The sequence below is a fragment of the Stigmatopora argus genome, chromosome 9, assembly GCF_051989625.1.
Source record: "Stigmatopora argus isolate UIUO_Sarg chromosome 9, RoL_Sarg_1.0, whole genome shotgun sequence".
Classification (NCBI taxonomy): Eukaryota; Metazoa; Chordata; class Actinopteri; order Syngnathiformes; family Syngnathidae; genus Stigmatopora; species Stigmatopora argus.
In genome coordinates, this window is record NC_135395.1 from 11,268,506 (window position 1) to 11,282,684 (window position 14,179).

A 14,179-nucleotide genomic window follows, 5' to 3' on the forward strand; every position below is an offset into this window, starting at 1 on the left:
GTCTTTTGGTCGCGGTCTTTTGGTCGCCCCGACCGCGACAACGGACGACCAAAAGACCGGCGACCAAAAGACCGGCGACAAAACAAGGTAAAACGACACGGTCTAGGCATCAATAAAAGCCAACAATGGCCATGAGCAGTTTCACTGAGCCGACGTGTGAGTGTATGAGTTTGTATGTACATGCGTTGTCCCTTTTAAGATGCTACGTCAGTCAGGGTCTTAACAAGTTCTCCAACAAAAAAAAACACTAAAAGTCCGGGAAATTTGGAGCTTTTCTTTAGCCTAATAATTAATAGGGCATTAAGTATGACTAAATAGTAATTCGCAGTTTGTATTTAGGGAATTTGAGCAACGATTTAAATGGTAATTATCACTTACCTTCCGGGCGACCAAAAGACCGGCGGCCAATCGACCGTGTACCCCAATCGCAGGGCCCATAGAGATGGGGCAATGTAGACATTTTAACCAGCCTACCATGCATGTTTTGGGATGTGGTAAAAAACTGGAGTACCTCGGGGACAACATGCAAACTCCACACTGTGAGGACCCACCTGGGATCGAACGCTCGACCCCAGAACTGTGAGGCCAATGTGCTAACCACTCGTTTGCCGGGCCGCCTAATCATTTCATGCACAGATTTTTTTTAAATCTTTTTTTAACACTTATGGTAACTTATTTAATTCATTGGTTGCCATTGACGATGTTAGGCATGCATTTCGATTTTTACTGGGATGGCCGATTCAAAGGTTAATTAAAAGCTAGTCTGTTGATTTTAATTTGGTAAGCCTTCAACAAAAAGATATCTGAGATCAAGTGGATAAAAGCTTGTTTTACCAACTCAAGTGAAAGTGAATAATAAAAATTCATGATAGACAGCTCAATTGTATTTCCTGTTAATTTATTGTCAGAGTTGCATTTGAGATATTGGAACAGCTGCTGATGCTTTCAACGCAGCTTCCTTCCTGAGTTTAGGGCTGCCGCCTCAAGAGAGTGTGGAACAATTCCAATTTTTCATCATTCTATGACTTGTTTTTGTACTCTATAGTCAGCTGGGCAGATGCTGCTGATTACTTGCCACCAATATCTGTCCAATCACTCTTGCACCCCATGTGACCAAAGCTTGGAGATTAATTTATTAAGGGAAAAGACTCACATTGATTTAACTTTGCAATCTAACCTGGAACACAACAAAATTGTTGTCACATACATTGCATGCTTTGACTTTAATGCAAAGCAGCAGCATCAATTGTCACTTACAAACAAGACAGATCCTTCAACTAAATAGGTCTGAACTTCTGGGTCAGAACAAGCTAAATATGTAAAGTGGAATTTATTCATGTCTTGTCTTATTTTGCTAGATAAAAATCATTTAATTTACCATATAGAAGAGATTTATTTCGGTAGAAAATGAACTGAACTTTGAATAAGTGGTTAGTATTTTGAGGCATTGACTAACACTTTATTTGATAGTGGGTCCATAAGAATATCATAAGACCATCATCATTATGATGTGAAACTGTCATGAACGTATTGAACGCTTATGACAGATGACATTAAGTGTCATCCGGTAAATTTTTTCGCTTTTAATGTAAAGTTGGCATTGGTTCTGTCATGATTAATTCACATAAATTATGAAGAGTTAACATGACACACAATGCCAACTTTGCATCGAAAGTGACATAATTCAAAGTTGTTATTACCCAAGTTGTCATGACAATGACACCAAAATGGACATAATTTACCAGATGATAGTCATTCATTAATGGCTATGGTTGTTTCATGTCATTATTTTGATGTTTTTATGGCATCTTATGAACCCGCTGTCAAATGAAGTGTAACCGAAACGAAGAGTTGCGCATTTTGGTAGAGTCTAGGTACACAACACTTATTATAACATAAGTCAAATTTAATGTCGTCTTTAAATTTTGCTGCTGACAGCTGTACTGTACTTAATGTGTCATATTTATAATCTATGAAACTCAATATTCGAGAAGCATCACTGTTTTTTAGTGTTCAAAATACTCATTGAGACAATTCATATCTATTTTCAAAATGGTACTATTGTAATAATTACAATTTAATTATCCCCTTATGTCTTTAGTCTTATATTACAATTACTCTTCATTTGTTCAAAGTAGTGCTATGACCCCAAACAAACATTGAACTTTTAGGAAAGTCTCATAGGGACATCTAGTGGTAAGCCATGTAAAGACATTTTTAAAGTCGTGTATGTACATGACTTCGTAAAGATAAAATTACAGTAAATGTCCAAGTGGCCTTTACATTGACTTGAAAAAAAATAAAAATAAAGTCCAGGGCCCCAATCCATTCTCCCATCCCATTTAGTTGTGTTAACAATATTTGTTTGCTTCCATTTTTCATGACTTCTGATGTTAAATATACGGCACCCAGACAGCCCCGTATTTGCATGAGCAAATGCACCCATATACTATTTCGGTCATACCAAGTAGTATGTCGTTTTAAAAAATTATTTGAGCATACAATATTTTTTTGTTCATTTTGTTATTGGCTCGACCCAAATTCTATTTGTTATATATATATTTTAAAGTGTAATAACTTGTTAATAACTTCAATATGCATTCAAGTTGTTTACATCTTATTTTGTATAACAACATTATGATCTGCCAAGAAAATGAATTTGACACCAGCACTCCCGAAAACCAAACTGAGAAAAAAATGTTATTTGACAGCAGTCTTGCGACAGAATCTCATTAAATTCTGTAAGTGTGCCTAATGTTGTGGCAGGTGTCACCTCCCTGGCGACATGGCATAACAACCACTCTGCTTATGTCGTCATTAATGATAACTCCAGCATCCAGTTGTGGGCAGTGACAGGGCTAATTTGATATTTGTTGACAGGCAAATGGCGACAACATGTCACTTGTTCTCTGCACTTCCTCCAGGTGCATCCAGCATAATGAATGTCTCGTCTCAGGAATTCTACCTCCTACTTATTCATTTTCTCAGGAGGAGAACTGAGCCCAACATTGAAAGTGAACGGTCCATGAGGACATATATAATTTAAAAAATTGTAGCCAGAAATGTTGGTTCATAACTGCCATTTTGTACTACTACTAAGAGCATTGCAGTAAACACAGACAATTGGTTGCTCAACAATATTGTTGTAAGTTAGCGTCCGAATACTCTCATACTACACTATATATCACTACACTGTCCCTTTCAGGGAGAGTAGTCACTACAATGGCCATCTTTTCAAAAGTTATTATTAGTTTCACTCCTTTATTACCATCTTGGGTCACACATAATGTCTTGTGGTAGTTAGTATAAGAGCCTATTGAGGGAAATTAATGTATAATACAATTCAACTGTGAGTTCATATGGATTGGATTTCTATTGCCATCAATGGCAGCCAAATGGGTAAGCCATATGCTGTCACAAAACAGACAAAATACAGTGGAACTATGGCTATATTCAGGTTACGAAACCGTTCAATGGGAATATTTTGTCTTTGGATATGAAAAAAAATTCAATTTTGAAAATGCGACGTTGCAAAAATTTAAACATCCCCAAAACATAAATACACTTGGAGCAGACTTGACTTTGTTTTGATATTTGTGTGACAGATTTGCTTTCCCATTAGCTAGGAGGGAGCTGTGTCTCTATGATCTTTTTCGTTTGCCTTCGAGCCTGTTTTCTTGAATTAATTTGACATTTTTTAATTGCCTATCGCAAAATACTTGTAGGCAACATTAATACAGTACTACAATTGCATGTCAAATAGGGGCCACCAAATATCCCGTGGGCTGCAAGATATATAGTGATGGTCTCCAGATTTCTTTCCACCCCCCGAACTACAGGTCGTAATTGTTTCTTTCAAATCTAGTGCATTGACAGCATTGCACATTTGTCACACATCTAAATACGATAACATCAGAGCATCACTTCCACAATTCTGTTTACTCATGAGTGTGGGGCAATGCATGCAACATTGACAAAGTACAACAGAAAATGATGACAGTGATGCTACTCACTGCTGTGTCATCAGCATCTCACTGACAATGTGCAAGAGCATTCTAAATGAAAACGAGTAGGCACAAAACAAGCCACACAGATAAAAAAAAAGACTAACAGGCACAGAAATGGAGATAGGTATGTGTGCATGCTGTAGTAAACATGATGAGAGCCATGGATATTTACAAATGTATTTGATGTGAAATGTTTTCCTTCAAATTGTACATATTTAATAATGTGCTTGTCTTCCATGCAACCAAATACAGTTGTATTCCACTGTTCTTTCTGCACACATACTGCATGTCTACATATAATGTGCTGATGCCTTTCCCTTATTAATTTAGCTCAATAGGGTTGCTACTACTAGTAGAGATAGTTATAGACATCAAATCCATTTGAATTAGGGGGCTCAGTTAATATACATTTGACGTCTATAGACGCCAATGGCAGCCAATAAATGAAGACCCCTTGAAATTAAATTTTACACTATTGGAAAATATTGTAATTCCTTTCGGTTCATCATTTGATGATTAATCGTGAAATAAAACACTCATTTAGTTTTATGCAAGTACTACTATATACGCGTAAATTATATTCCTGCCATTTGACAGTTTTATTAGTAGATAATTGTTGATATTTATCACTTATGTGCCTGAATGCACCATCAATTCGGCTGTAGCAACCTGTTGCTCAACCAGAAAACGACGTTGATTTATTCAAACACCCCTCATCGTTGCTTGTTTTTTTGCTGCAATTTTACTTGGTATCCAATTCAATAACCGATGCCCTTTCTCCCACAATCATCGATTGTAGGTCCCATGCGGACATTGGCTGAAGCGGACGATGCGTATTGAATTCGAATGACAGCGTGACCCTGAACGCATCATCAATCCCAGTCCGCCAACCTGTTGCTGGCTAAGGGAGCCGCCTCCTTGGCTTCTTCCGCTCCCCCCTCTGCCCAATTGCCTTCCCTGCCTGCCCCGACTCACTCCCCGGCCGCTCGACTCGGTGCAAGCATGGCTGCGTACAAAGTGATAGTTTACGGAGGAAGAGGCGCGCTGGGATCCAAGTGTGTCCAGCATTTCAAAGCCAAAGGATGGGTGAGTGTGCTAGCCAAACAGGCTAACTCGGCTAACTATTGCTAGTCACTGGATTCAACCATTACATTCAGATCAGAGTTCTAAAATCGATGTGAATCAAAACGTGGTCATTTGTCTCTCAACAGTGGGTCGCCAATATTGACTTGGGCACAAACGAGGAAGCTAACGAGAACGTCATTGTCAAGTTGGCAGACTCTTTTTGTGAGCAGGCTGGTCAGGTAAGTCAACCTATAGTGGTCAATCGATGCGTTGATTTATCCATAAAGAAATCACAATTACAACTGGATGTACTCAATTCTGCCGTTGACGGCCATAGACGTCCAATCTTTGTAACATGACAACGAATGCCACCCTCCCAGTTCAAATGGATTGAACTTCTACGAGTGATAAACTAATTTAAAAGTTTCTATTTATTTTTAAAAGATCCACATGATTGGACATATGTAGCACATAAATAGGTAAATAGCTCATTTCTGTAATAATGCAATATTAATGATTTATTATCATGTGTTTTTTCTAATGAAATGGATCAACATACAATAAGATTGCCATCAAAGTTTTTATTCATTGGAAAACATTATGACAAATATTGGTGCCACTTTGTATATATTTAAAGAATTTGGGTAATTGTCGATAAAGTATGTTTTACCAAAAGTTGACTATTTTACTGTACTGTACAGTTTAAAAATTGCTGCTATGAATATATATGGGAAAAATATATTTTGTTGCTAAGCTGACTTGTGACCATAGATATCAGGTGACAGGGATTTATTTTTAAAAAAGGGACTAATCAAACCCCCCCACTCACCAAGTAACCAAAGATTTCATTAACTCCTAAAAGTACTATACAAAGATTACATTGTTATTTTTTCCTTGACAACTTTAATTGTATTTTTTTTTAATTTTCAAGATGAAAAATTATCAGTTAGCCAGCTAGGAGGGAAAAACATCCCGTCTGTCATATTTTTTTTTAATACCTGAGTCCTAACTGCCAATATTTGGATCTTTATGGTGGAGCTTGGGCAAATTTAATTTTTCATATTTTTTTAAAACTCTTTATTTATAGGTCACGGCAGATGTTGCCCAACTTCTTGGAGAGCAAAAGGTGGATGCCATTCTATGTGTGGCCGGCGGTTGGGCAGGAGGAAATTGCAGTTCCAAAGGTTAGAGAGCAACAAGAGTTTTGTTTTGCATAAGCAAAACTGAAACCAAATTAAATGTTTTAAATTTGGTGAGGTTATTGGAATGGCAGTTGCATGGCATTTTTCTACCATTTTGAAACAAGTATAAAGTTTCCTAAAACATGTGATCGTCTGGTGAAGAATTCATGCAAAACTGTCACACTTTAAATCAGCAGAATAACATTTGCACTGTTCTTTTGCTTAAAACTGTTGTCGATTTTGGGGATTTTGTATTCAGGCACACCTAATATATGATCGTTAGACCAGGATTCATCTTTGTAATTGGAGCTTCATTAAGGTATGCTCTTTAGATATGTACAAGAACACTGACCTGATGTGGAAACAGAGTGTGTGGACCTCCACCATCTCCAGCCACCTGGCAGCTATGCACCTGAAGCCCGGAGGTCTGTTGACATTGGCTGGGGCCAAAGCTGCACTGTCGGGGACCGGAGGTGAGGTCCTCTCGTGCCTGTGTGTTTACCATTCTCGTCCACGGGAGCTTATTGATCTGTGGTTGTTGTCTGGCTTGTCAATAGTCATGATGTGTGTAATAGAAAGCACCGCAAAGAATCGACTCTCTTATCGGAAGATGCGCCGATAAAATGGATCGGAGCTAGAGAGAAAAACACCGACAATTCTGTACTTTGTAAATAGAAAGAGTCAATGCTCTGATAGGCCCACTTGTCCATCAGCTAGTGCTCTGACCTGGCCGCCACCCAATCGCCTCTTTTCGATCACTGGCAAAGAGAGAGTCAATATTGAGAAAGAAACTTGCTGGAGTTCATGTGCGGAGACTCTGAAAGTTCAAATGCTGCAAACTTTAGAGCTTAACCACTAATCATTCAACTTTTGTAGAAAATATAGACATACTTGTATTATGTATGTTATTTATTTATTTTTTGCCAAGCCAAACATCACTTAGAAAAAAAAGAAAAATGCAGCAACACTCATTCTCTTCTGCTTCCTAGCTCCCAATTTTGACTCATTTAACATTCTTAACAAACTTGAAAGAGAACGCCCCTCGCTTCCATTGGTCCATTCTTTATTGGCATGCCACCAAACAGAGCCAGAAGAGAATTCTTGGGATTCTTTGTAAAGCCGCATTACATTGTGGTGGTGGGGTTCTCTTTAGTACATCCAGATGCTACACAACTTTCTGATCCAGCTTTGTTGATCCTCAGGCATGATGGGATATGGAATGGCCAAGGCCGCTGTGCACCAGCTATGTCAGAGTCTGGCCGGCAAAAACAGCGGCATGCCTCCTGGGGCTGCCGCGGTGGCCATCTTGCCGTAAGTGCTAATCCTACATTTCAACACTATGCAACTCTACTTTTTAAAGGCAGCATTACATTTCATATTTCATGTTCACCCTTTATTGAGTACTGCTCATGTAAATAATTTGTGTTATTGAAGGAAATAACCAGAGTATTCCTTTTTTTTTTTATTAGAAAAATGAACCATTACACCTTTGGGTGGCCAGTACAGGTCTATTTAGATTTAAAAAAGAAATGCATTCAATTTTATTATTATTTTTATTTAAACAAACGTTTACAAAGACATGCACTGCTGTGCCATTATTATCCGTGTTCTACTTGCGTCACAGATGGACAGATAAGTAGCCTAGCAAAGATAACAAGCAAAAAAATCATTACAAATAAGGATGCAAATGACAGATCTCTGATAGGCCGGCTGTAGCTGAATAGTGTCTTTTTGAAAAATCGTCCTGGCCATCTAGAATGTTCTTGCTTTATTGCATAAGCAAAATGGAAACTAAATTCAGTGTTTTAAATGTTATTGGCATGGGATTTTTCTATCAGGATAGCATCTACAGTACATTGTGCCTTCTGTATGGTTGCTCTTTTTTTTACCAGCAGCAGCCTTCTGGAGAGCTGTCAAATCTGTTTTGCATTAGCCCCATGACTTGCATTTCTGCTGCTTTTTACTCTGGCGCACCAATGTCAGGTCACATGACATGTGGCCTGGCTGGCATCACAAGGTCTTTTTTGGCACGTCTCTGGACGAAACTTTGGTACACGGTCGATTGGTCGCCGATCTTTTGGTCGCCCGGAAGGTTATTGATAATTACCATTTAAATCGTTACTCAAATTCCTTAAATACAAACTGTAAATTACTATTTAGTCATACTTAATGCCCTAGTAATTATTAGGCTAAAGAAAAGCTCCAAATTTCCTGGACTTTTATTGTATTTTCATCAGCACGTAACACATTTTCCCCACGCTAACAAAACTACCCAGCGGATAAAGAAGATTGCAGATTCGTTTCAAGTTTGGTCGCCAAGCTGACCGTTTTTTTTTGGCCTTTTTTGCCATATTTGAGGAACTTACCGTTCATGATAAATTTACTGTTGTGCAATAACTCCTCCTTTCCAATGAAGTGGAAATGATGTAACGTTCTCTTTAGTGATGCATTTGAACAAAAGATGTCCTTTTTTTGTTTTCAAAATGATCATTAAAGTATTTGCATATTTGTAGGTTAATAATGCCAATTGTTCTCAAATAGGTTTTTTTTTCTTAAGGAATTGTGTATAAATCTCATTAGTTAAAATGTGTTTTCTCCTCTTTACATAACAATGCTTGCAATGAATCAGAAACAGATGCATCTGCTGCTTCTAGCACGGATTTTCATCTGCCTCTATTTCACAACAGGGTTACCTTGGATACGCCAATGAACAGGAAGTTCATACCAGATGCCGATTTCGGCACATGGACGCCTTTGGAGTATGTTGCAGAGTAAGTATTATTTTATTAAATTACCACTACCCCTCATATTTTTTTGCCCCTTTATTTCATTCTATAGGTTTAACATTTTGAATATAGTTGCATTCATTGCACAATACTGCATTGTGAATGTTAAAATGCATTTATTTATTTTTTCATTATAGTTTCAATGATTATTCATTATCTTATATAGTGTAGATTTTGAATTTGAACTGTGAACAAATCTAGATGCATTTGGACAGATCTCGGATGCGTCTAAAACCATACCGGATTACTGGGTGGATTAGATTGAGATAAGATTAAATCCGGGTGACACAAATAGAAACCAATCTGCCCATCAAGAGGAATGAAAAGCATTGAGGATCATTTCAATCCATGTAATTTTATTTTTGCATTATGACTTTGTGTAATTTTGATGATAGTGTTTGTCATCAGTGAATCATTTTCCATTAAGCATTTCACTTTGGTTACTGAGGAAAGGCACCTAATGCCTACGTGTAAATTTCACAATTGGCTTGGTTAAATGGGAAGCAAATAGAAACTAAAAATTGGCAGTGTTATTGTTAACTCTGACTGTGATAGATGTTTTATTCATTTTAATTGGGAGGAATGTAAGACAGTGAGTAATTATATTTTCAGTGGCTATCCAAACCATTTCTACTTGGAATGATAGCTCCAAGTTAAAACCGATTGGATGTCTATTGCCATCAATGCAATCAAGTGAGTTCATTCAATTACTTAACGATTTAAATCAATGTTGATGGCCCATTTATTTTTACACAGTATGACCATTTAGGTTCGTTGAGCTCTTATAAATTAGCATGTCTAAGAGGGAAAAATACTTCTAAATTCAAAGTTTGCAGCTGTGTGATAACCTCTTCTGATATTTTCTCCACTCCAGAACATTTTTCAAGTGGGCGACGGGTGCTGAAAGGCCAGCATCAGGCAGCCTGATGCAGCTACTCACCTCAGGCGGGGAAACTCGTGCCGTGGTAGCGCCCTAGAGGACGGACAAACCGACTGAAGTGGAAGCATTGTCGTCCAGGGGTGAAGGGAAGATAGGGGCGGAGAGGAGATAGAAGGATCAGGAGCTGACGGAGCTAGAAGGCAAGAGTGAAGAAAAAAAATATTACATTTAAGAGTCCAGTGTTACATGAAGGATAACAGTGCCATCTAGCAGTAGGCGTCACTACTGCTTTGACCGCAATGGTTTCTTGTCAACATAATTAAAAATGACTAATGTCATGTTTAATGGTGAGTTTTACTTGGGTTTAACAAAAAAAGCAATTGATAATCCAAAACATTAGGTACAGTAGGTGTGCTTGTTCCAAAAATAACTCCATATGAGTGGTAACAATTTATTATGATAATTATTGTGGTTATTGAATTAAATGGAATGGTCAATAGTAAAGTTGTAACCTTCAAATTATATAGCCAAAACTAACAAATAGCTGATAAATATTTCAAGCACGGAATTCGTGGATTTTTTTTTCCAAACAGCACAATGAGTGCTAAGTGCAACACTTTGAATTTTCACAAACTTTTATTTAATCATTAATACATTCAGATAAACTGACTGGCAATCAAAACTATTTAGACGTGTTGTTATTCAGCACCTTTTAAGAAACCATCTTAAAATAATAAATCTAGTGCTATTCACCTAAATTGCAAAACAATTCTAAAGGCAAGATTTTGGTTACATCCTCTTGTAATTGTGTCCTATCCAAAGAAGTGAATTGTGTTGTCATGTGTGTTTAGGGATGGAAAGCAAATAGCTCGCAGCATATTTCCCTCCACCTGATGGCAGTGTTTAATAAGAGAATCTCGCACACACACACCCCATCCTCATCCGTGTGTGCTGGGGCATAAAACATAATTTATACATTGCTCTTAACTCGCCTTCCTCTCACCTTGGTGAATGCAAATGCACACTTGCATCCATCCCATGACCAATAGATTATTTCAGCAAGCCTGTTGTTTTCAGTTGTCTGCAGAACAGTAGCTCGTATATCCCATAGCAGTAGTGTGGTGGGAGGAAGAAGGCTCATAAACAGGCGGTGTTTTAAACTCTACTGTTTCTCAAATACAGTGTACTGCCGTGGGAGCGCACGCATGGCTGTCGACAAGCTCCCTGCGATAAATCACCTCCGCTGAGGATTAATAGGAAGAAGCAAAAGCGGGGCCCGGGTCCCTAGAGGAGCTGATATGTATTTATTTAAGGTGGCGGAATCATTCACAGCCGTGAACACTGCCTCCCATAATGCCTTGCTGCATACACTGAGTCACTTCTGGCTGAACGTCACGATACGAAATGGCCTGGTGATGAAGTTTTATGTCTTGGTACCAATGGCCTCAGTGTAAGCACCATGGCGATTGTCCACATCCTTGGCATTTCAATTACCGAGAGGGTGACGATATGATATTGATTCTTTGGACAGCGATGTGATGTTTGCTGATATTGGAAAATAAATGCCAGCATTTGGATTTGAGCTAGAGTCACATTAGAGTCAACTTTTGGATGTTGTAAAGGCCATTTGTTTAGGTAACAGTTTGTCACTTACAACTCGAAATGGCAGTTTCTGAGAAATTGTGTGTAGATGTTTTGCTCTACTGTTCGGTAACTTTCCCCCCCAATTCTCATTTGGAATAGATAGATATAAATCTGTCATTGGAAGGGAAGAATTGACGGGTATAGCCATCTTTGGGACTGACCTATTTACTAAGCTATGTTTGGGATTGAGGAATATAGCCATCAGACCTTTGCAGACATGGGGAGAACATGCAAATTCTGCACGGGAACGCCAGACGAACCTGGATTGAACCCTTGAGTGGGATACATTTTGAAATTGAATGCATGATGTGTGTGTGATTCATGTGACCTTCACAGTTATAACGTGGAGGGAAACAAAAGAGTATATCGTGATCTCTGCCCTCTTTTATTATTCTCCTTCTTATACCAGTGCAATCCATCAAAACAAAATGACAACATGGGACACATGAAGACAACCTGTATTTGTTCAGGTGCTTAAATAAAAGGATCTATCGGAGATTGCCTTTCACACTTAGCCTTATTGGTGACGGGGGTTGAGGCTCTTGGATGATCGGTCGTCACTGTGATGCATTGTGTGTGGCGACCAGGAGAGGACCCTGCCTCACAAGCAAATCTTCCTGAAGAGAATTTGTTTGATTAAAACTTTTTATTGTGGTTTTGTGTGTAAGCACTCGTGTGTTATGCACACAGGTACACTGGCAGTGGGTGCAATCTCCACAGACAAAGCTTACGTTTTAGAAAGAGCACTTGATACAATTTCGAGAAATGACTTCCTTACTTTAGGTCGGAAATTGTGGGATGCTTTGCTTACTAAAGACCTGGACAAAGATGAATTGGATCAATTATAAACTACTTTAATTAGAGAATCTTAATCGGTTTGAGAAAAATCCTAAAATCCAATGTTATAGTTGCTACCTTATGTATATGTTTTAGAATTTGAGCTTATTCAATTTCATGACATTATCATTGTGACCTTGCAAGAAAAGTTATAAAAGTGTCACCTTTGTCTTTATGCTTGAAATTACAACTTTTCCATACATTGGTCTGTAGTACTTACTATTTGTGCAACCCTTTTTATGGAAATTATTATGTTAGTTTTTCCAATTAAGAAAAGAATGTTCTTGCTTTTCTGTGGTGGCCTTTCTCAAGTGTTTAGAGCCCAAAATATGCATGCTACATTTGATATGCTTATTTCAAGCTAATTAATTCTTTAGACTGTGATTCATTGAAATCCATTTAAAACTATTGAGTTTCAATCCCCAAATGTAAGGAATGTTTGGTATGCATGTTTCAGGAAAGTAGTTTAAAAAACATTTACTCTTATAATTTTGGGAAATATTACATGAGATTGGTATAGTGCAAATTATTTACGCAAATTTAAAGGTCTTCTTCAAATTAAAAGGCTCTACACTGTTACATGGTTTTACGTGTGCCAATTTGTGCATGTTTTTTGTGTGTCATAAGGAGGTACCGTGCATGTGGAAGCCATCGAGGTGCACTTGGAAGGTTAAGCCAGATGGTAGTGGTTATCCCTCGGCGGCGGCATTTCGCGTGTAACCCGACCTTGCAGGGGAAGGACCTCCAGAAGACCAGACGCCACATGTGTTGCGTGAGGGTAAGTCACCCCCCCCCAAACAAAAATCACTCACACATTCCTACCCGCCTTTTGGTTATTATTTTTATTTATTTGTTCTTTGCTAACCAAAAGTAAGAGTGGATCATAGGCAAGCCATCAAGTAAAAGTGTGTTGACTCACTTTATTGTGGTGAGGATATGATTTTGTGGTAATATCAAATACAAGTAGCAAAATATACAGTAGGTGAATTTAGAAACGGGTCACTCACCTTTGAATTTTTTTGTAGTAAGAGAATTCATTTGGTGGACATTTTGCTTGTGTTGTGAGGGAAGATTTTGATCCAAGCACAGTGCGATCGATGGCAGTGAACTCAACTCATTTGCCAGCAGTAATTTCTCAAAAAAAGCCTTTAACCTTGTTTGAATCCCTCGTAATTGTACTAAAACTAAAACAAACAGATTTACATTGTGTATTTAAAACCTGCAAATAGCATTGTCGCTGTTTACATAGCCTGTAGATGCCTAAAGACAGGCAACAAATACTCACAGGTATGTTTGTTATTTAGCTTCCGTGAAAAATGACTATTATTACTGTAGCCCAATGAGGAGCTAAAACCAGTTCCTCATCTAGTTGAGCTGCATCTGAATTATACTGCTCCCAGGTGGCTAATAAATGCACCCCAGAAGAAGTAGCAACATGCCTATTGCGTTAAAGAACAAAGAGTGGCAAAAAGTTTTTGTGTTTTGAACATGATCAATTTTATTTGTGTGTGTGTGTAATAGATAATATTCTTAGGCTGCACAGTAGAGAGTGGTTAGCACATTCGTTTCATAATTCTGAGATCTAGAGTTCAATACCCGGTGGGTTCTTTTGAGCCATTTGCATGTTTTACCAGGGCCTGTGTGCGGTTTTCTCTCGATACTCTGGTTTCCTTCTCCATATATACATATCATATTTTGAAAGTGAATCCAATTCACCTGATTTGAAGCCCTTAACTCATTCAGTGCCTTTGACAATTATACATGATTAATAGAAAATGG

The 14,179-nt window shown here is 38.1% G+C and overlaps 2 protein-coding genes across 3 annotated transcripts in view; both read left to right on the top strand.

Annotated features, from left to right (window-relative positions):
- Window positions 1-4,912: 4,912 nt before the first annotated feature.
- On the top strand, window positions 4,913-10,264 carry qdpra (quinoid dihydropteridine reductase a). The gene is made up of 7 exons (XM_077610341.1): window positions 4,913-5,093; window positions 5,219-5,311; window positions 6,160-6,256; window positions 6,586-6,726; window positions 7,456-7,564; window positions 8,941-9,024; window positions 9,914-10,264. The coding sequence occupies exons 1-7, from the start codon at window positions 5,010-5,012 to the stop codon at window positions 10,014-10,016; spliced, it is 711 nt and encodes a 236-aa protein (XP_077466467.1). The 5' UTR covers window positions 4,913-5,009; the 3' UTR covers window positions 10,017-10,264.
- Window positions 10,265-13,030: 2,766 nt separating this feature from the next.
- Window positions 13,031-14,179, top strand: part of ldb2a (LIM domain binding 2a) — a 58,578-nt gene continuing 57,429 nt past the window's right edge. For both annotated transcript variants that reach the window (XM_077609853.1, XM_077609854.1), the window contains exon 1: window positions 13,031-13,178. The gene's annotated coding sequence lies outside the window, so the exon portion shown is untranslated. The remainder of the gene's footprint in view (window positions 13,179-14,179) is intronic.

What these genes read in the sequence shown, in the direction of transcription:
- qdpra (XM_077610341.1), top strand. Translation starts at nt 5,010, where the DNA reads ATGGCTGCGTACAAAGTGATAGTTTACGGAGGAAGAGGCGCGCTGGGA. An exon ending in ATTTCAAAGCCAAAGGATGG is followed by an intron (nt 5,094 to 5,218) that starts GTGAGTGTGCTA and finishes GTCTCTCAACAG; the next exon opens with TGGGTCGCCAATATTGACTT. An exon ending in TTTGTGAGCAGGCTGGTCAG is followed by an intron (nt 5,312 to 6,159) that starts GTAAGTCAACCT and finishes CTTTATTTATAG; the next exon opens with GTCACGGCAGATGTTGCCCA.